The sequence below is a fragment of the Schistocerca gregaria genome, chromosome 1, assembly GCF_023897955.1.
Source record: "Schistocerca gregaria isolate iqSchGreg1 chromosome 1, iqSchGreg1.2, whole genome shotgun sequence".
Classification (NCBI taxonomy): Eukaryota; Metazoa; Arthropoda; class Insecta; order Orthoptera; family Acrididae; genus Schistocerca; species Schistocerca gregaria.
The window spans coordinates 658,807,771-658,831,885 of record NC_064920.1 but is presented as its reverse complement, the minus strand read 5'-3'; the positions used below and the strand labels follow the sequence as shown (position 1 = coordinate 658,831,885).

The 24,115-nt window shown below is 39.0% G+C and overlaps 1 protein-coding gene across 1 annotated transcript in view; it reads left to right on the top strand.

The window, feature by feature from the left end:
• LOC126267385 (uncharacterized) overlaps positions 1-23,884 on the top strand; it is a 319,133-nt gene extending 295,249 nt beyond the window's left edge. The window contains exons 15-16 of the mRNA XM_049972617.1: positions 3,282-3,430; positions 23,130-23,884. Coding sequence (XP_049828574.1) covers positions 3,282-3,430; positions 23,130-23,306 — 326 coding nt within the window. The 3' untranslated portion in view covers positions 23,307-23,884. The remainder of the gene's footprint in view (positions 1-3,281; positions 3,431-23,129) is intronic.
• Positions 23,885-24,115: the final 231 nt, after the last annotated feature.

The following is a 24,115-nucleotide window of genomic DNA, read 5'->3' as shown; positions in this document are numbered from 1 at the left end:
CTAATCTAATTCCCTCAGCATCACTCGACTTAATTCGACTACATTCCATTATCCTCATTTTGCTCTTATTGATTTTCATCTTATATCCTTCTTTCAAGACACTGTCCATTCCATTAAAATGCTCTTCCAGGTCCTTTGCTCTCTCTGAAAGAATTACTATGTCATCGGCGAACCTCAAAGTTTTTATTTCTTCTCCATGGATTTTAATACCTACTCTGATTTTTTCTTTTGTTTCCTTTACTGCTTGCTCAATATACAGATTGAATAGCATTGGGGAGAGGCTACAACCTTTTCTCACTCCATTCCCAACAACTGCTTCCCTTTCATGCCCCTCAACTCTTATAACTGCCATCTGCTTTCTGTACAAATTGTAAATAGCCTTTCGCTCCCTGTATTTTACCCCTGCAACCTTCTGAATTTGAAAGAGAGTATTCCAGTCAACTCTTCAAAAGCTTTCTCTAAGTCTACAAATGCTAGAAATGTAGGTTTTCCTTTCCTTAATCTTTCTTCTAAATAAGTCGTAAGGTCAGTATTGCCTCATGTGTTCCAATATTTCTGTGGAATCCAAACTGATCTTCCCCGAGGTTGGCTTCTACCAGTTTTTCCATTCGTCTGTAAAGAATTCGAGTTAGTATTTTGCAGCTGTGACTTATTAAACTGATAGTTTGGTAATTTTCACATCTGTCAACACCTCCTTTCTTTGGGATTGGAATTATATTCTTCTTGCTCACCAGATGGTAGAGTTTTGTCAGGGCTGGCTCTCCCAAGGCCATCAGTAGTTCTAATGGAATCTTGTCTACTCCCAGGGCCATGTTTCAACTCAGGTCTTTCAGTGCTCTGTCAAACTCTTCACGCAGTATCATATCTCCCATTTCATCTTCATCTACATCCTCCTCCATTTCCATAATACTGTCCTCAAGTACATCGCCCTTGTACAGACCATCTATATGCTCCTTCCACCTTTCTGCTTTCCCTTCATTGCTTACAACTGGATTCCATCTGAGCTCTTGATATTCATACAAGTGGCTCTCTTTTCTCCAAAGGTCTCTTTAATTTTCCTGTAGCCAGTATCTATCTTGCCCCTAGTGAGATAAACCTCTACATCCTTACATTTGTCCTCTAATCATTCCTGCTTAGCCATTTTGCACTTCCTGTTGATCTCATTTGTATTCCTTTTTGCCTGCTTCGTTTACTGCAGTTTTATATTTTCTCCATTCATCAGTTAAATTCATTATTTCTTATGTTACCCAAGGATTTCTACTAGCCCTCGTCTTTTTACCTACTTGATCTTCTGCTGCCTTCACTACTTCACCCCTCAGAACTACCCATTCTTCTTCTACTGTGTTTCTTTCCCCCATTCCTGTCAATTGTTCCATTATGCTCCCCCTGAAACTCTGTACAACCTCTGGTTTAGTCAGTTTATCCAGGTCCCACCTCCTTAAATTCACACCTTTTTGCAGTTTCTTCAGTTTTAATCTACAGTCCATAACCAATAGACTGTGGTCAGAGTCCACATCTGGCCCTGGAAATGTCCTACAATTTAAAACCTGGTTCCTAAATATCTGTCTTACCATTATATAATCTATCTGATACCATTTAGTATCTCCAGGATTCTTCCATGTATACAACCTTCTTTTATGATTCTTGAACCAAGTGTTAGCTATGATTAAGTTACGCTCTGTGCAAAATTCTACCAGACGGCTTCATTTCTTACCCCCAATCCATATTCACCTACTACGTTTCCTTCTCTCCCTTTTCCTACTCTCAAATTCCAGTCACCCATGACTATTAAATTTTCATCTCCCTTCACTATCTGAATAATTTCTTTTATTTCATCATACATTTCTTCAATTTCTTCGTCACCTGCAGAGCTAGTTGGCATATAAACTTGTACTACTGTAGTAGGCGTGGGCTTCGTATCTATCTTAGCCACAATAAAGTGTTCACTATGCTGTTTGTAGTAGCTTACCTGCATTCCTATTTTCCTATTCATTATTAAACCTACTCCTGCATTACCCCTATTTGATTTTGTGTTTATAACCCTGTTGTCACCTGACCAGAGGTCTTGTTCCTCCTGCCACCGAACTTCACTAATTACCACTATATCTAACTTTAACCTGTCCATTTCCCTTTTAAATTTTCTAACCTACCTGCCCGATTAAGGTATCTGACATTCCACGCTCTGACCCCTAGAACACCAGTTTTCTTTCTCCTGAAAGAGCAAATCTGTGCCATTTACAAATAACACAGAAGACAGAAGTAGTATTTGGGAGATTAGATGATAGGCCACTGATATAGAATAGGGAGAGGAGAGGGCTCAATACCACAGTACTCAGCCTTGTAGAATACCACAGCTCTTCAGAGCTTTGTCAGGGTACTCTCTCTCTCTCTCTCTCTCTCTCTCTCTCTCTCTCTCTCTCTCTCTCTCTCTCTCTCTCTCTCTCTTACATGTTTGGGTTTTATATTGTTTCCTTATGATTGTTGTGATAAGATTTTAAACCACTGACTGCTGTACCCCTAAGGCCATATATGATTCTAGCTTCTGAAGCAATAGGGAGGGAGTTATAAGAGGAAATCAAGAGGCTTATTTGAAATAGTGAAAATTTATTTTGCCTGGTGGATTTAAGTATATGGTCAGTGAAATAGAAAAATGCATCATTATTGAATTTCTGTTCCTTCAAAAATCCAACTGGTGTTTAGAGAATTATTTTATTTTATCAAGGAATTCTTGCTATATGATTCTGTATGATTTTCTCAACTGTCACCCATTATAATACAATAACTATTATTTACTAACTTTGAACAAGCTGGAGTAACTTGGGTCAGCAAATTCTGTTAATCAATAGAATGAAAAACAAGTCCAAGTTGCAAATATTATATTTTTCATTTAATGACTAGTCTCAGGCAAGACCCATTTTGAAATCAACATAACAAAGTCAAAATTGGCATTTCCAAATGTGTCAAAAATGTGTAATGTACATTGATAGTGCATACAGATAATTGAGATTAAAAGTGAAAAGATTTTGACTAGTGAGATGTAAAATTTTGAAGTGCATATCTACCAGACCAAGTGATTCAGCTATACCTCCATTTGATAAAATTTTAAAATCTTAATTGTCAACAAAAAAAATCTCAGTACAGAATTTATAACAAAACAAATGTATCTATTAGTGTTAATTATAAAGTAAAAAACAGAGTTGTATGAATGTACATTATGTAGCAACATTAAGTTTCAGGAGTTTATTCTGTAAATCCAATTGTATATATACATTTTGTTCCAGCATCAGAATATGAACCAGCTGTGAATGAAGTTGTTGTTCCTGTCCTGAATCGAAATCTGTGCAATATGTGGTTAGTGCACAAAGATCTGAATGTGACAGAAGGCATGATTTGTGCAGGCTATGCGGAGGGTGGGAAAGATGCATGTCAGGTAACGTATTAACCTAAATCATTTTATTTTTCTGGTTCATGGCACAATTTAGTCTCTTCTTTGATGTTGATATTATATGTATTGGGATATTGTAGAACACAAAAATTTTGAATACTGTCAGACAAAAGAAAAAAAAAAAGAAACATCTAGAAGGGGAGGAGAAAACAAAAATGGTGAACTGAGAGGGCATGTGATGTTATTTCAGTGACATAACATCATCACTGTGTGTCTCCAGAATATTGGAAGAATGGGACCTCTCCCCATACGCCACTACACTCACTGATGATGGTCATCTGGGGTAGTGCACAATTGTGATTCATCACTAGATAAACAATGTGACACCATTCATCAGCAATCAATGCTTCCCTGTCATGGCACAGCTCTGAACACAACCATTCATGTTGTGCTGTCATTGGCAGTCTGTGTGTGGGATGACAATTCCCTAGTACATTTGTGGCTAGTCTCTGAACAATGGCACAGAGTTAAGCTGAATGTTGCAGGGAGCCAATTACTTGTTCTTGGATGGAAAGTGAGGTTCATGCACAATCTCTCTTTTGATGGTCAGATATGTTTGATCAGCACCTTGATGAAGAGTATGTATACCCTCATATTCCCATGCAGTCCAACACTAGACCACTGTCATACAAATGCCCCATAAATATGGATATAGCACAGTTTGACCAGCTGGGCAAATGGACACCCACACTGAGGTCTCTTTCGAACTCATTCAGGTGCTGACAATGCATTATCACATACATACATGATATCTCACTGTCCATCACAGTGATCGCTCAGCATCTGACACTTTCCATTCCCCTTATAGAGGGTGAATGGTCAATATTTAGGGATATAGCATTAATGCCTATTTAAAGCAAAAAACTTCATATGGGCATATGCCCTATTTCAAATGGTTTCCTAAATACAGCACATTCAGCATAATTACCCACCCAGACTCTTTGACATTTAATTTTAGCCTAACCTATCTCATTGCCTTCAACCCCTTCACTCAAGATGTATTTCTGAAGTAGTGTGAGGGATTGAGAGTGTATCCAAGAGAAGCATTGGTTAACTATGTTTACACTGCACTGGCTAAAATGTCACGCACCTACACTAATGAAGAGTATAGAGATATGGTGTATATTCACAGCCTCTGCAATGGTAGTGCTCCTGCTGCTGTCAAATAATACCATCAGCACTTTCTGACACATGAGATTCCTGATTGTAATGTGCTTACCAGTGATTTTAGCACACTGCAAGAAACAGATTTTCTTCCAAGTTTCTGAATGTGCATTTCAATAAAACATACAGGGACAGCAACACATTGCTGAAATGGTGCAGGATAGTCCTACACCAGCAGATGATGACTTTCTGCACGTATCAATGTCCAATGAACACATGTATGGTTAACATTACATGCAGAAAACTTATACCCATTTCACGTACAGCAGGTATGGAATCTTCACATTGGCAACAGTGCCATACAGCTTGAATTTTGGCACTAATTAAATGACAATCGTCATTTACTGCCATTAGCACTATTCACCGATGAAGCCACATTTACACGGAACTGGACCACCAACACAAGTAATAAACATCAACTGTCATGGTAAAATCCACATGCTACAGTGGAAATCATTTTCCATGTTCCTTTTTCAATCAATTTTTGGTGTGGTACAATTGGTAACATGTTGATAAGTCCAGTAATTTTAGAAGAGCAAATGATGGGATAGAATTATTTGCATCTTTTAGAAAATTCATTTGATGAACACCATGAGGAGGTTCCTTTGGCCATGCAATCTACAATACACTTCCATCATGACAGAGCCCTTCCACAATCTACCATATGTGTGAGGGAACCTCTCAATACTGTGTACCCTAGTTACTGAATTGGTTGTAGTAGTACAATAAACTGGCCACCAAGATTGCCAGCCCTCATGCCATTAGATTTTTGTTTATCAGGTTGAATGAAGTCTGAGGTGTATAAATGAATAGAGAATATGCAGGATGAACTGTTTGATCATGTCATGGCTGCTGCTGCCCTTATTAGCAACCATGCACAGGCGCTTGGAGAAGTAACACAACATACTCTCCCAAGAGTGCACAAATGCAAGGAGGGGGGTGGGGGGTACCTACCACTCCCCCCATTAGCTCTCAGGGAAAGGAAAAAATATGTTTTAGGCAGTGTTTTCTTTCAAGAAGATGATTTAAAATTCAGTATTATGCAGGTTTTTAACAAGGTCAGAACTGAAAGTCTTTTATGATTAGTTATGACTCACCATTTGTCTTAAAGAATATTAAAAACACTCCATACTTCCTGGTCTAGCCCCCTCCCTACCAGATTATCAAATAGGTGTCCTTGCACCAATGCATTGAAGTTGGTGGTGGGATATTCAAACATTTATTGAGAATTGCACAGCAGCTGTAATGTGATGTGTACAATAATGCTTCAAGTGATATTTGATAAAACACATCTTGTAATGTTTACTAACAGTTGTACATGTGTAAAGCTGAGAATGTGTTGAATAATACAGAAAATAAATAACAATATACAGTACATGTGTTCTGTCTTGGAAACCATTCGGAATATGGCATGTGTCCATTTGCTTCAAACGATTGTCTCTCTCATCTGGCTGAATTTTGATTATTCCTCTTGAGATACCACATAGACAAACACACACGCACACGCACACACACACACACACACACACACACACACACACACACACACACACACACACACATACACAACACAGACACAGATATTGCTATATATACATATATCCTATTGGTGTCATGGTGGGAGGAGGCAGTAACAGAGAGGCTGCTGAATGACTGCTGTTTCATGTGCTTGCATAGGACTCAAATGATAGAATTGTGAAATCTTCAATAATAATATAAAAATCAGAAAAAGTGTAGAATATAGATACAGATTAGGCACATATGTTATAGTAGTTAACAAGTGGCTGAATGTCATAAATCAATACATACTATAGATTTGTAGTTTTTGCCTTTACAAATGTCTGCTTGTGTCTGTGTTTGTGTGGATGGATATGTGTGTGTGTGTGCGAGTGTACACCTGTCCTTTTTTTCCCCCCTAAGGTAAGTCTTTCCACTCCCAGGATTGGAATGACTCCTTACCCTCTCCCTTAAAACCCACATCCTTTCGTCTTTCCCTCTCCTTCCCTCTTTCCTGAAGAAGAAACCGTCGGTTGCGAAAGCTAGAAATTTTGTATGTGTGTTTGTGTGTTTTATTTATTGTGCCTGTCTACCAGTGCTGTCCCGCTTGGTAAGTCTTGAAATCTTTGTTTTTAATATATTTTTCCCCATGTGGAAGTTTCTTTCTATTTTACATACTGTAGAATTTTATGGAAAGTTAAATTTTTTAACTTAGATTTTTCACACATCAATAAGTTATACATTTTTGCAATCAGAAAAATTGAACTCTTAACTATAAAAATTGAATTTTGACAGGATTACAATTTAAAGTTAAATTATTCCAGGATAAAATAATTTTAAATATGAATAAATTTTGAAATACCTAGTTTTCAGAAAAATAAGATGTTCTCTGGTAAGACAGAAATGAGTGCTTTTAAACAAAGTTGGCCAGTTCTAAAACTAATCAGCAGCAGCAGGCTTGAACTTTGAATGGCATAAGTTATACATTCCTGGAAATGGAAAAAAGAACACATTGACACCGGTGTGTCAGACCCACCATACTTGCTCCGGACACTGCGAGAGGGCTGTACAAGCAATGATCACATGCACGGCACAGCGGACACACCAGGAACCGCGGTGTTGGCCGTCGAATGGCGCTAGCTGCGCAGCATTTGTGCACCGCCGCCGTCAGTGTCAGCCAGTTTGCTGTCGCATACGGAGCTCCATCGCAGTCTTTAACACTGGTAGCATGCCGCGACAGCGTGGACGAGAACCGTATGTGCAGTTGACGGACTTTGAGCGAGGGCGTATAGTGGGCATGCGGGAGGCCGGGTGGACGTACAGCCGAACTGCTCAACACGTGGGGCGTGAGGTCTCCACAGTACATCGATGTTGTCGCCAGTGGTCGGCGGAAGGTGCACGTGCCTGTCGACGTGGGACCGGACTGCAGCAACGCATGGATGCACGCCAAGACCGTAGGATCCTACGCAGTGCCGTAGGGGACCGCACCGCCACTTCCCAGCAAATTAGGGACACTAATGCTCCTGGGGTATCGGCGAGGACCATTCGCAACCGTCTCCATGAAGCTGGGCTACGGTCCCGCACACCGTTAGGCCGTCTTCCGCTCACACCCCAACATCGTGCAGCCTGCCTCCAGTGGTGTCGCGACAGGCGTGAATGGAGGGACAAATGGAGACGTGTCGTCTTCAGCGATGAGAGTCGCTTCTGCCTTGGTGCCAATGATGGTCGTATGCGTGTTTGGCGCCGTGCAGGTGAGCGCCACAATCAGGACCGACGCACACAGGGCCAACACCCGGCATCATGGTGTGGGGAGCGATCTCCTACACTGGCCGTACACCTCTGGTGATCGTCGAGGGGACACTGAATAGTGCACGGTACATCCCAACCGTCATCGAACCCATCGTTCTACCATTCCTAGACCGGCAAGGGAACTTGCTGTTCCAACAGGACAATGCACATCCGCATGTATCCCGTGCCACCCAACGTGCTCTAGAAGGTGTAAGTCAACTACCCTGGCCAGCAAGATCTCCGGATCTGTCCCCCATTGAGCATGTTTGGGACTGGATGAAGCGTCGTCTCACGCGGTCTGCACGTCCAGCATGAACGCTGGTCCAACTGAGGCACCAGGTGGAAATGGCATGGCAAGCCATTCCACAGGACTACATCCAGCATCTCTACGATCGTCTCCATGGGAGAATAGCAGCCTGCATTGCTGCGAAAGGTGGATATACACTGTACTAGTGCCGACATTGTGAATGCTCTGTTGCCTGTGTCTATGTGCCTGTGGTTCTGTCAGTGTGATCATGTGATGTATCTGACCCAAGGAATGTGTCAATAAAGTTTCCCCTTCCTGGGACAATGAATTCACGGTGTTCTTATTTCAATTTGCAGGAGTGTAGTTTTAGTGGATCTTAAATTCAGAATAATTCATTAATGAAAATGTTTCCTCAAAAACCAATTATGTTATTGTCTGTGATCTGAAAACTATACAGTGAATAACAAAGTTTAGATAAATATAGCAGGAAGAAAAACTTAAATAAGTCATATGTGACCAGAAATCTCCCGTATGATTTGCAGATAATGAGTAGTAGACATTAATGCACTCAATAGGAATGCTTGTTGCAATTATAAGCTGTCTTCATGAAATTGTTTCAAAGAAAACATGACTAAATATGCTGCCACTTAAGAAAATGTGAATATAGGTATTAAAACAGGTAAGTAGTGTATATACAATCATTTGCATCACACGTTACAGTAAGAAGCATGTAGTGATAACTTTCATAATTATTTGTGCTAGGTACTTCAACTGTAAAGATTTACCTATCCTCAGTTACATATAAATGTTGTTGTTGTTGTTGTTGTTGTGGTCTTCAGTCCTGAGACTGGTTTGATGCAGCTCTCAATGCTACTCTATCCTGTGCAAGCTTCTTCATCTCCCAGTACCTACTGCAACCTACATCCTTCTGAATCTTCTTAGTGTAGTCATCTCTTGGTCTCACTCTACAATTTTTACCCTCCACACTGCCCTCCAATATGAAATTGGTGATCCCTTGATGCCTCAGAACATGTCCTACCAACCGATCCCTTCTTCTGATCAAGTTGTGCCACAAACTTCTCTTCTCCCCAATCTGATTCAATACTTCCTCATTCGTTATGTGATCTACCCATCTAATCTTCAGCATTCTTCTGTAGCACCACATTTCGAAAGCTTCTATTCTCTTCTTGTCCAAACTATTTATCATCCATGATTCACTTCCATACATGGCTACATATAAATACCCCCTCAAATTACACACTTATAATGAGTGCATTGGCTTTTTCATATGTAAGAGTTTTAATTAATTTGTGGATTGTTTATCCCATTTAATTTTATATTCCTTCCTAACTAAGCAAACTTAGATCAATATTCTGAAGCATTTATACAACTACAAGTGCAAGCTATTTTGAATCATTGTCCCCTTTTGTAGCATTACAAAATGTATGAGTGTCACTTAATAGTTACCAACTAATCAACAAAATTACTATTAAGCTAAACAAAACATATTTACTATACAAATGAAATCTCAGTTGGGATGTACATAAATACACATGTAGACTTAATTTTAGAAAATATTTAAAGGAAAAATTCTCATTTAGTACCTTACAGTGTAATGAAACTACTAATTGATGTAAGATTACAAGATTTTCTCATGTTATTCAGATATTCATATGATTGTTCAGTCACAAATTTTACACTGTTCATAAAAATAAACTAAAAACCTTACTGATAAATCATACGTGAGAAACCAGTCACAAGGTTTTGGTTATCTAACTTGATACCTCACACTAAAATGTATCACTGATGTCTATGTCCACTGATCAGTAATATCACTTGATGCTACACCATCCCCTTTTTTTTTGGTACTCATGGTAAACAGTTTCTCCAATCCGTGTGATCACTGGAACAATAGGTGGAGGGTCTGTGGGCAGTACGATGTGGTCCATAGCCTGAGGTCTGTGTGGCCTCTGGAGGTCATGTTTTGTAGCGACCACACTTGAATTCCCATTACCCTGTACATTGAGGTAAGCAGATTTCAACTGTTCTATGGAGACTGTTTCATGCCTTCCATTACAGTCTATCATGAAGTTGTTTGGCAATCTGCACAGCATACAGAACATACCTGTATATGTTGGATGAGAGGGGAACTTACAGTGTCATCCCATAGAAAGACATGCACTGATGTGACCAGATGCTTGAGTATGAAAATTCCATTGTTGCCATGATGTTGCTGAGGATGCATATTGACCCACGACATTCTCTCTTTTATTCATCTGCTGAAAGTGGACCTGTGTTCTTCAGAGGGTAGAACTGCAGGTTTATTGGTCAGTAGATCAGCAGCTAAGCTGCTAGTAAACAAACTAGATCCTCCTTCACTGCTGATCTAAGGCCTAACAACAGAGGCAAAGCTTCTGTCCGCTTAGAACTATGCACCATTATTGCAGTCTTCAGAGACTGGTGAAATCTTTCAACTTACTCATTGCTTGCTGGGTGGTAATGAGTTGTTTGAATGTGAGTACAGCCACCTGTTCTACTGTGTATTATTCCAATCTTTTGAACATGAAGCCTGTGATTCCTTCCATCTCTGGAACTGTTATAACATTAAGTTGAACAGATATATTTCTAGGATGACACAATACATGTAAGCCACAGAGCAAGTAAACAAGGTAAGATGAGTGTACACTGTAACAGTCAAATCACCACTGAGTCCAAGTCTAGAGGCCACTGGCTGGCTGGCCACTTAGGTGGCGCGGCTGTTGCCTGGCTGACAGACAGCGCCGCATGTAGAGGATGCACGTAACTGGGCGGCGGCACTTTGAAAGATTGGCGAGTCACAACAGAAACATTTGTTAGATTTGTTGGTCTGATTTTTGTACATATTTCTTACCCCTCCCTTATGGACCCTCAGTGGAGTGATCATCAGTTTTCCAAACTACTTCACTTGTACTGTGTTTCATTGTTTTACATACCACTACACCCTTTCCATGTCCTGTTTCTGTTTTCAGATCATCTACCTCTGTTTCTACCTCTCCCATTTCCACTAAAATTCCTTCTCATTCCACAATCATAATACCGGTAATCATTGCTATAAGTTCCATATTCTCTGCTTCCATGATTTCTCCCATTAAAATTTTTGATTGCATCCCCTCATTTTTGTAATTTCCCAAATAAAAATTTTGCCATCACTTTTTTCCAATGATCTGTTCAGTGTATCGGTTTATTTCAAAAACTGTTCTGTTGGATGTTCAGGACCATACAATAATCCTCAGTCCAACCTTTCAGGTAATCTACTATTTAGAGTATCGGTTTGAGTCAATTCACCAGAAGGTTTGTCCAAAAACACTAATCTTTTTAATTGGTTTTTACAAACCTCTCTCATAATTTCATTTCCTTCTCTACAATTTGTCCCATTCAGGAGTATAATTTTAACCCTGGCTTGCTCTTGCTCTGATGAAAATTTCTGTAGAAAACTTTTTTCATACTCTATAAAGATCATGTTCTGGTTTGAATTTTGTTAGAAGGTTTGTCCACTTGACACCACTGCTATTAAACAAATATTTATGCTATGAGACTTTCTTCAGTATCTCCCAATTTCTTTTCTACATTGGTCAATCCACCTTTTAGTGCAGACACGTCAGTTTTCCTAAGAGGAACATCATCACTGACATTTGTCAACTTCATTCATCTTTGAGTCTAATACAGTTAATTTCCTCATTGTATTATTAGTATCTGACAGAAATTTGTTACAGATTAATTTTGGCACTACAAAGTTCTACATTAATCGTATCAATCTCATCTTTAATTGAATTTGTAAAATCACTGAAATTCATTTCACCCCCACGTGTCCTTGACTAACTCATTTTGTAAACTATCCACTCTGTTTTCAGCTTTATCCACTCTGAAGCCCAAGTCACTTAAACCAGTCTTGACACAAATTCCAGCTTCCTCTGCTCATTCATGATGTCTGTCTTAGGTTCAATTTTTAAAAGACTGTTTTTTTTTCAGTTTTTGACTGTAGTGGTTTACTAATTTCCTGTGTTTCTGAACGTAAGTCTGATTTTAATCATTCACTGTTTGTCAACAATTCTGATTTCAACTGTTCACTGTTTGCTTGTAACAGTGGTTTTAACTGTTTCTGTTTCCCTACAACTCTGATTTTAACTCTTCACTATTTCCTGCTTTGAACTTCGAAAATTCTTGATGCAATTCAATTCAAAATTTTCTCACCATTTCTACCATACCTTGTGTATTGTCCTCTCGCTTTCAACTACTATGAGATGATCTAAATCATATATCCCTATCTCGTTCTATTTTACTATTCACTTGTTCAACATTTCCCTCAGCAGCAATCATTTTGAAAAACATGACAGACACCTAAGAATTCAAACAAAACAAACCATACAATTATGTCTCTTTTTTTGTCAGTGGTTCACTTTGTCAGATATTCACTGTCGTTCCTGGAATTCATGTGTTGTTTCACTTTTGACTCAAATTTCAGTGCCACAGTCTCACCATCTCTCCAATATTTAAATATACTTTTGTTTTGGCGTTAAAAAATACTCAGTACTCTATTGTTTCAATATTTTATAATGAAATCCCAGAAAAGAGACCTCACATATATCCTCCTTTCCAACCTACTGACAATTTTCCTGGTATATAAATACTGGGTTCTATGTATGGTTTTGGTTGGCTGTTGTCAGTGGTGTGTGTAGTGAACAAATATTTCCACTATATAGAATGAGTTCAATAAAGAAATTCCTTTATACATCTTGCATGGTTGAACTTAGGTTTAGGGCTAAAGGTGAGGCATTTAGAAAGTAGTGAGACTTCTGCAGGGATCAGAGTTTTGGCATGGAGTTTGAGAACATTGTTGCAGGGTGGATGCTAAGAAGCAGTGTGTTTCATGGAGGGTGGATGAACTGTTTCATGATGTGGAAAGCAAAATAAGTCAGTAAGGTATGGTCAGGGAGCTATGTGGTGTTGACACGGGATTGGATAAGAGTAGCAGCATCCCAATCATGCAGCCATGAATCCTGCTTATTCAATCTCGATCAATCCCAAAACTTTCCTTTGACTTAGCATATCTTCTATCTGAAAGCTTGTCTGGCACACAGTATCCCACCTAATGGGCTTACAATTAAAACTGGCATCTTAGGCTGTCACCCATCCTACTACAAGAACCTTCCAGCCTGGTCCTTCATAATCATGCAATCCAAGTTCAAACCCTACTTGACAGCCTCTACTCCTTTTGCAATGTTCTTTTACTCCATGATCACAACTTCCTAAATGACATTTCTGTAATAGAAATTCCTTCCCTTCAACAGCTGGAACAGCATTTCCAGCACTACTTGAGGCAGCTAAACTGGTTACTCCTGTCCTATGCCGAAGTGGGTTTCCTTGTAGTGAAAAAAGGTAGTGTCAGTCTGATCCCACAACATGTCAACCCCCCCCCTCCCCCCCCCCCCCACCTCCCCTCATTGCTAATAAAACATGCCTAGATGATTTATTCTGCCTTTCACATCAACAAAATCTTTCTCCACACTCTATGAGAAATACTGCTCCCGAACATCCATCTTGTTACACTGTTGTCAACCTTTCTGTAAAAACTCTGACCCTTGCAGGAGTCTCAGTACTTTCTAAAGGCCTCATCCTTAGCCATAAGCTTAAGTTCAATAATGCTGGGCTTTTGAAGCACATTCTTTCCTTTACTTGTTATTTACAGTGAAAACATTTTTTCACCACACATGCTATTTATTGCAGTCAACCAAAAGCCTCACCAAGAACCTTGTTTAAAATAGTTCCAGCTTACGTCAAACTGTGATCCTCCCATTCCACCCAGTCATCCCATGTTAACCTTTAAGGAATTCCTTATTTCTAGCCTGGCTTCATCTTCCTTTCCTAAATACATCCCCAGTGAGTACAACACCACTGCTACAGAACACACAGCTATCCATACCTGAAAATCAATCCTGACCTTATCATCCGTCCTCCACAAAAAGGCTACACAACAGTGGCCATGAATCACAATGACTGTGGCTGAGGGTCTCTGCCAACTTTCTGGCGCCTCTATATACACACCTAACAACCATGAACCCAGCCCAGAAGTCCAACAGAACATCTGGCAAATTGTCCAGGTGTAGGTCCGTGATGCCTGAATCCATCTCTCTCCACACAGCAGCAACCCCCTGCACACTTACCTTTTACCTACTCCCTGAATGCCCAGACCCAACCTCACAGATCCCCTAACAGTCGTACAATTGTCACTGGCCTCCCACAGAAAGAATGTTTGTCTTTGCTGACCACCAATTCCAAACTATTATTTGTAGCCTGCCATCCTAATTGAAGATGCCACTAACTTCCTTCAATGCATTTCCACAGTTCATTTCACATTATCAACAAAGTCCTTATTGGTCACTATGTATGTGATGTCCTTATACATAAACATCCCTCACTACCTTTCCCAATGTCCTTTGATACCAAGCCACCATGTCTTTTCTTATCATGCTAGCCAACTTAATACTGACACACATTTGCTTCACTTTCAAAGTGAAATCTGTAAACAAAAATCTGTGGTACTGCCATGGGTACTCACATGGCACCATCCTGTGATAATTCCTGTATGGCCCATCTGGAGGAATTCTCCATATCTAGTCAACATTAAAGTCTCCTTCTCTGGTTCACATCCACTGATGACATTTTCATAATCAGGACTCATGCCATGGACAACTTTTGCTCTTTCCTCCATAACCTTGACATCTACTCCCAAATCCATTGAACTTGGTTCTTCTCATTTCAATGAGCTAGCTTCCTAAATGTTGATCTTCACCCCTCAGATAGGTCATAAATAGTTAATATCAAGTGATAGCTGCCACCTACTCCATGTCAGAAAGTTTCTTTATTACAGCCTCACCACCTATGCATGATACATCTGCAGTGGCAATCAGTTGTCAAAATATACAAATAGCTACATCAGAGCCCTTGTTGGCCAAGAGAATCCTATCCAGCTCATCGACAAAATGATCTCCCATGCTTGCTAACCAGGAACCGAACAGCACTCCACTGATCATCCAGTATCACCCTGGTCAAGATAAGCTCAACCACCAGGCTTAAACCACCTCTCTTGAAATTTTGAGATAAGGAGTATCCTACTCAAAATCTGCCATAATCCAAATTTGTGTTCCACCACCCACCCAACCAACAGAATATCTTTTTCCATACCCATTCCAATCCTGCTCTGTATCCTGCACTCCATGGGTCTTTCATCTGCGACCCTGTCCATACATCCACACACACCCTCCTAGTGCAATCCAGTCACAGGTATTGCCAAGCCTCTAAAAAGCAAGGCCATGTCTGAAAACAGCCATATTACATATTTAATTATGCTGATAGTTGGAAGGACTAATGCTGCATACAGAACAGCTATGCTGCATACAGAACATCTATGCTGCATACAGAACAGCCAAAACAACCTTTAGTGAAATTAAAAGCAACATTAAGTCTGCAGTGGGAATTCCTCTCTTAAATACAGAGTAGAGAGAAAATACTATGATGGGGATGACTTTTCTGATGATGTGAAAGAAGAAGTAGTCATTAGGGAAATGATAGGGGCTCCAGTGTTAGAATCAGAATTTATAGAGCTTAGGAAGATTTAAGATCAAATAAGGTGGAAGCAACAGATAACATTCCATCAGAATTTCTACAGTCATTGAGGGAAGTGGCAACAAAATGACTGTTCATGTTGGTGTGTAGAATGTATGAGATTGGTGATGTACCTTCAGGCTTGTGACAGATAATGTAAGCAAGACTGAAGAAAAATCAAGACATGTTCATATGATTTGTTGACCTGGAAAAAGCTGTCAGAAATGTAAAATTGTGCAAGATGTTCAAAATTCTCAAAAAATAGGGGTAAGCTGTGGAGAAATACAGGAGATGTATACGTATAAGAACCAAGTGGGAGCAATAAGAGTGGAAGACCAAGAACCAAATGCTTGGATTAAAAATTCTGTAAGACATGGATGTGGTCTTTCGCCCCTACTCTTTGGTCAATGCATTAAAGAAGTAATGATGGAAATAAAAGAAAGATTCAAGAGTGAGATTAAAATTCAAGGTGAAAGGATATCAATGATAAGTTTCACTGATAACACTGCTATCCTCATTGAAAATGAAGAAGAATTACATGATATGTTGAATGGGATGGACAGTCTAAAGAGCACAGAATGTGGATTGAGAGTACAGCAAAGAAAGATGGAAGTAATGAAAAGTAGCAGAAAGGAGAACAGTGAGAAACTTAACATCAAAATTGGTGATTACAAAGTTAAGGAATTTTACTACCCAGATAATAAAATAACCCATGATGGATGAAGCAAGGAAGATATGAGAAGCAGTCCAGCACTGCCAAAAAGAGTATTCCTGGCCAAAAACTTACATTCTGAGAATGTACATTTTGGGCAGAGCACTGTATGGTAGTGAAATATGGGCTTTTGAAAAATTTGAAGGAAGATAATCAAAGCATTTGAGATGTGGTGGTGCAAAAGAACATTGGAAATTAGGTGGACTGATAAAGTAAGGATTGAGGAGGTTTTCTGCATAATCGACACGGGAAGGAATGTATGGAGAACATTGATAAGAACAAGGGACATGATAATAGGACACTCTGTAAGACAGCAGAGAATAAACACCATGGCACTACATGGAGCTGAAGAGTGTAAAAACTGTAGAGGAGGCAGAGATTGGAATACATCAAGCAAATAATTGAGGATGTAGATTGCACGTGCTACTCTGAGATGAATAGTTTAACACATAACAGAAATTTGTGGCTAGCTGCATCAAACCAGTCAGATGACTTATGTCTCAAAAAATGCTGCAATTACTGTATAGCATTCTATGTGGGCATGGTAAGTGATCAGTTGTCTACTCACACCCACTTGTGGCAAACTGCCATCTTGTCCATCCAGTTGCAGAACATGCAGTGCTCCACAACACAAATAACTTCAACTACTACTTCACTACATAAGCAATTTGGATACTCCCTTTCAGTAACAGTTTCTCTGAACTATCCAGGTAGGAACTGTCTCACCAACATATCCTGTGCCCTCACAATTGCCCTGACCTAAAACTCCACCAACCTTTTCCGCACTGCCTCACATTAACTTTGCCCTTCTCTTTATCGTCCACTCCACCCCTTCCTCATATAGCTCATGTACTGGCTCCCCCCCCTCTCTCTCTCTCCCTCTCTCTGCCTCCTTTCTCCCTCCCTCTCTGTCTCTCTCTTCATCTCCATCTCCCTCTTCTTTCCTGCCTTCCCTTCCTCCAACCTCTCCCTCTCTCTACTGCTTATATGCTCTACCCTCTGAACACCCTTCATCTTCTTGTGCAGGTCATCTGTTGACAGACCTGCATCATACCATTGCACTACCTCCTACTACTCACCACATGCATTCTTCTCCACCCACTCCCCCTCCCACCAGCCCAGGAAACTGCTATCGATAATCAACAGTTAGTCTCACTATGGGCACAGATGTTTGCTGTTGGGCATCTGTGTAGCTGTATGTGTGTGAATGTGTTTACTTCTTTGACAGAAAGCAAAAGCTTGTAGTTGGTAAAATACTGTTTATTTCATGTTTCTATGCACCACAAACATTATCCATCCAGAAATTTCCATTGTTGTTACACATTCTTTTCAAACTAGTATGGTGCTTAAGTTCTACTTCGTAGTTTCTACACCATCTCGTACCATGAAAGAACAGAATGTCTTCTACCATGGGATATGTGATATTTGCCAATCAATCAAGTTTTGTTAATGTCAAAACAGTTTTACCTGTCTTGAAAGTGGAAATCGTTTTTGTATCTGAGTTCTTCATTCTTGGTCTCCATTCTTATTCTAACTGTACTTTATATGTCCTTTCTTTTCCTGTAGGTTACTCTTATTTTTCTCAGAATTTAGAATTGCGTTCACCATATGACATTCTCAAATGCTTTTTCTAGGTTGAAAAATACTATGAAGGTGTCGATTTTTCTTCAGTCTTGCTTCTGTTAATAAGCATAACACATAGGCTGCCCCACTGGTGCCTTTATCTGCACTAAAGCCAAACTGATCAGCATCTAAGAGATTCTCAATTTTCCATTTTTCTGTATATTATTCATGTCAGTGACTTGGATGCATGAGTTGTTGAGCTGATTATGCAACAGTTGTTACAGCTATCACTCATTGCTATCTCTGGAATTGTGTGGAATATATTTTTCCAAAAGTCTGATGGTATGTTACCAGTCTCAGAGATTTCTGCACACAATTTAAATAGCTACCTTGCTGCCATTTCCCACAATGATTTTAGAAACTCCAATGCAATGTTATCTATCCCTTCAGTCTTATTTTATCTCAGGTCATCCAGAGCTCTTTTAAATTATGTCTGTGATACTCTCCCCTATCTCTTAAATATCAACCCCAGTTTCTTATTTTACCTCGTCATTAGACAATTCTTGCCCCTCATAGAAACCTTAGCTGTACTCTTCCCCCCCTCCCCCCATGCACAGTCTCTTCTGCATTTAACAGTGGGATTCCCATAGTAGCACTCTTAATAATGCCAACCTGCTTTTAATTTCACTAAAGTCTGTTTTGATTTTTCTATTTTCTGAGTCAGTCCTTCCTACATTCATTTCTTTTTCAATTTTCTCACATTTTTCCGGTAGTTATTTTTCCTTGGCTTCCCGGCACTTCCCATTTGCTTCAATCTTAAGGGAATTATATTGCTACATTCCTTTTTTTTTAAATAGTTTTATACTTGCTTCTTTCATTGATCAGTTAAGTATTTCCTCTGATATTCAAGGTTTCTTTACAGTTAGCTTTGTAGTAGCCTACCTATATTTGTCTTTCCAGCATCTGTGATTGCACATTTTAGAGGTGTTCACTCCTCTTCAACTGGACTGCCCATTGTGGTGTCCAGAACAGTATCCATGTCTGTAGTGAACTTCAAATGCATCTTATCATTCCTCAGTACTTCAGTATCCCAATTCCCTCCACATTGATCCTTTTGGATGATTCTTTTAAACTTCAGTCTACTCTTCATTATTAATAAATTATGATCTGAATCTACATCTGCACCTTCATATCTGTAGTGAACTTCAAATGCATCTTCTCATTCCTCAGTACTTCAGTATCCCACCTCCTTCCACATTGATTCTTTTGCCTGATTCCTCTTAAACTTCGCTCTAGTCTTCTTTATTACTAAATTGTGGTCTGAGTCTACAACTGCACCTACATATACCTACAATATAATATCTGATTCTGAAATCTGTCTGATCATGATGTAATCCAGGTGGAACCTTCTCATGTTTCCTGGTCTTTTCCAAATAAACCTCCTCCTATTGTGATTCTTGAACAGAGTAACTGCAATTACCATCTTAATTTTTATTGCAGAACTCAATTATTCTTTCTCCTCTCTCATTCCTACTGCCAATCTTAGATTATCTCATAACACTTTCTTCTCCTCCTGTTCCTATAAGCCGGCCAAGGTGGCCGAGCGGTTCTAGGGGCTCCAGTCTGGAACCGCGCGACCGCTACGGTCGCAGGTTCGAATCCTGCCTCGGGCATGGATGTGTGTGATGTCCTTAGGTTAGTTAAGTTTAAGTAGTTCTAAGTTCTAGGGGACTGATGACCTCAAAAGTTAAGTCCCATAGTGCTCAGAGCCATTTGAACCATTTGTTCCTACAACTGCATTCAAATCCCCCATGACTGTTAGATTTTCATCTCCCTTCATACACTGAATTACCAGTTCAATATCCTCATTTACAGTCTCTCTCTTTTCATCTTCTGCTTGTGAATTGGCATATATACATGAACTACCATTGTCGGCACTGGTTTATTGTTGATTCTGATGAACAAGCCTATTACTGAACTGTTCACAGCAACTGACACTCTGCCCTATCTTTCCATTTATAACTAATCCTTATCCTTTCATACCATTTTCTGCTGCAGTTGATATAACCCTATTTCATCTGGCCAGAAATCCTAGTCTTCCTTCCATTTTACTTCACTGGCTCCCACTACACTTAGATTAAGCCTTAGCATTTCCCTTAATATTTTTATAGTTCTCCTACCTTGTTCAAAATTTTCACAATCCATACCCCATCTCATATAATGTTAACCTAACCTTTCATTGGTTGAACAAACTTTCTTTCTCATGATCACCTTCCCCTTGGTAGACCCCTCCTGAAAAACCGAAAAATGACTAATGTTGAATCTTTTGCCAATGGAGATATCACACCATTTATTTTCAATAGCAGGCTACATGTTTTGTCAATAAGCTTTGTATTTTTAATGCAGTGGTCTGTTACCTTCTGTATATCATGCTGTTGACGATAGCTGATTCTTCCTCCTTTTAGAGGCAGTTTCCCACCCAAGGGCAAGGGGATGCCCTGAACCTCTGTTCCCTCCTCCACATCTTTGAGAAGGCTGTTGGCAGAGCAAGGTTGGCAACATATGCCAGAAGTCTTTAGTTACCATTGCTGATGATTTTTATTCAAAATTTAAGCAGTGGCTAGGTTCAAGCCTGAGAATGTTTTGACTATTACTCCAAGACACTAATCTTAGGCCACATATTCAATAATAATATAAAAATCATGGATGATGAACCTGCAGATCATTTCTATCCCACAACATATTACTTGAGCAGTTTCTTTCCTTGAAAATAAAATGGTCTTGGAGCTCCCGCAGCATGGCCAGCTAGATTGTCAGACTATTAGCTGCTTGATTTCTTTTTACAAGGTCATCTGAAATCCGTAAATTATGAAGGTAAGATTTTATCACATTCATCACACTGCAATTTAGAATATATGAGGGGTGTCCAGAAAGTAAGTTCTGATCAGTCACAAAATGGAAACCTCTGGAAAAATCTGGTAAAGCTTCGTACAGATGCATTGGGCAGTGTCTCCAGTATGCCCATTGATTGTGTTGCATCACTCCTTTCAGTTCTGAGTGAACAGTGATCATGTAAAGATGCATATACAATAGCGTCTCCCAACAAGTATGAGGCCTGGTTAGAGATTTTGCCTGTGCCATGCAGCCCGCATAACACAACTGTCGAACAGTTCCTTCTTCATGCCAATTCTTGGGCACACATTGTAAGGGCAATGAAGATGCTCCTGCAGCATTTCTGATGAGAAGTGTTTGATCATCCACAATACAGTCTGTAATTGGCTCCCCCTGAGTCTTCATCTCTGCTCACAGGAACAACTGGTTATGAAGACAACATTTTTCTACAGACAACTGGCCGAAATCACAGGCAGCTGCTTTCTATGATGAGGATATTGGAAAGTTGATACAACACTATGACAAAACTCAAAGTTGGAGCAGCGACTATGTAGAGAAGTAGGTGGAATGTGTACCTAACTGTTGCAAATAAAACATTTCTGGTTTTCACTGTGGTCTCCATTTTTTACTTTCTGGACAACCCTCATAACATGCCTCTGAGACTATGCCATTTCAAATAAAGGTTATGAAATACAAATTCAGCAAAAGATCTTGTGTTACTGTGTCCATTTCAGTTTTTACACTTGCATTGTATGTGTTTTGCTTAACTGATATGTAACACAATATTTGTATTCTATACTGAAAAACTTTTGCACCTGCGCTTTAAAATAAGCAGAAACTGTGAGGGACAGTTAAATGAAAATGGGACAGAGGGATATAAGTAAATTGTTTATTATTTCAAAAGTAATTGCCATAACTGTTAATACATTTATCTCAATGTGAGACAAGACGATCAATTCCTTCATCGAAAAATGTTTGTGGTTGTGATTGTACCCAAGCATGCACCTCTTTATCTGAAGCAAATCAGCAATCATGAATGTCTTTCTGCTGGACTCCAAAAATATGACAATCACATGGGGAGAGATCAGGATTGCATGGGTTATGTTTAAGAGCTTCTGAGTGAAACTTTTGCAGGATGGTGGAAACAACCTTGGCAACATGTTAACTCATGCAAGGGCATGGGAACACACAAAAGTATCCTTCATGTTTTTCAATTTCATGTGATTAAGTTGCATTGCAATCTGCTGATGTAGGAACATGACACAAACATTCTTGAGTTTGCAGTGACAGTTACCATGCAACATTTTTCCTCATTTTTGACTCACCCCTACATTATTTGTATTTTTCCTTCCACTTGCAATTTCCTCTTCATTGCCTAATCAGTCTTTACATCTTTCTCTATCTCTTCCTTCTAAAATTCAGCAAAAGATCTTGTGTTATTGTGTCCACTTCAGTTTTTACACTTGCATTGCATGGGTTTCGCTTAACTGATATGTAACACAATATTTGTATACTACACTGAAAAATTTTTGCACCTGCATTTTTCTGAATTGCAACTGGAATCGTACTTAATAATGTACCACCTATCCAACTGTGTCTTCTAATGCAATGAGAGTTCCTCCGAGATGAATGATCTGTCATTACGTATTTGTATCAATTGTATTGGTCATTGTGCCTCTTGTAGATAATGAGCCCACCCTACTAGGCAGTGTATATCTCTTTCTGTGAAATTTACCATTTTATAATTTCAGTTTTTTTTTTTTTTTGTAGAAAAAAGAAATGTTTTACATGAAGTACCACAAGCAATGAGAACACCTATTGTCCCTGTTTTATGAATCACATATTACAATAATTTAGTGTTTAAATTACAATCTTGACACAGTCTGTTATGACACAGTTATGAGTGGCAGATGATGTGACACTGTAAATAAAGATAATAGTGTACACAAATCAGATTACTGAAGATGTTGCATGACAAATCTGGAAACATGAGAAGATGGAGTATCAAACAGACTAAATTAAAAGCTTCTGTAAGATTCATACTTTATTCTGCTCATAACAGATTGTATTAACAAGATTTTATCTTTCTGTGTACTATTCAAATATTCTCAAATATTTGAACATTAAATTTTAAATACCTGTTATGGTCAATATTTCTCATTAGACTATTTGTATTTCAGGGAGATTCTGGTGGGCCTCTACTGTGCCAAGATGAAAAAAATCCTGATCGATGGTTTGTTGGTGGTATTGTTAGTTGGGGGATTAAATGTGCTCATCCTCATCTTCCTGGAGTATATGCATATGTACCACGGTATGTTCCATGGATCAAACAACAGATGGCTTTATATTCTGACTGAATATTTACTTATACAACATAAGCACAATATAGGGCAAACTGTGACTTCTGACACAACTGTAACATTTGCAAAGATTTGGCAGATTTTTGCAATGAGTTTTTAATAATGAGGACAGAACAATGTATATAATCAGTGTCTAATCTATATTTTTAGGCTTTTGTATTATTAGAGATGGTTCACACTGATTGGTGCAAAAGGTTCCCAAATTTGCTTTAGTTACAGTTGTGTTAACATTGCTCTTTGATACATCAGAATAGAGATTTGTCTTAAGAAATATATAAACACAAACAGTACATGAACTGAGAGCCTGTTTACAATAATATGGTAAAAAAAATGGTATACTTCACAAGAATGTCTAGTCCACAAATTAATTTTAGTCAACAATGACTTTGAGTGCAGATGTTTCAGTACAAAATTAATCTTAAACATAGCTGAATTTTATGTTATAAAATAACTTAAGATACTTGTTAATTCCTTCAATACCTGAAGAGAAGTGCCACAACATGATTTCATAAACATAAAATTTGTATTAGTTCAGTATTTAGCCTCAGATTTCTGTTGATAACACTTCATTAGAAATATAGGTCTTTACTGTCTGAACAAATTGATCAAACAAATTTTCAGCAACTCAATAAACTATAACTTCTCTGTTGCACATCACTAGGCTTAGATTGTGAATTATTATTGGCATAAAGCTCTCCCAACAAAAACTGATAGTGTTAACTTCAACTGTAGCCAACAGAAAACTCACTGAATTATTGACTGTTGTATGTAAAGCAAAATGTGTGGTAGCAGGAAGTTATTTTTGA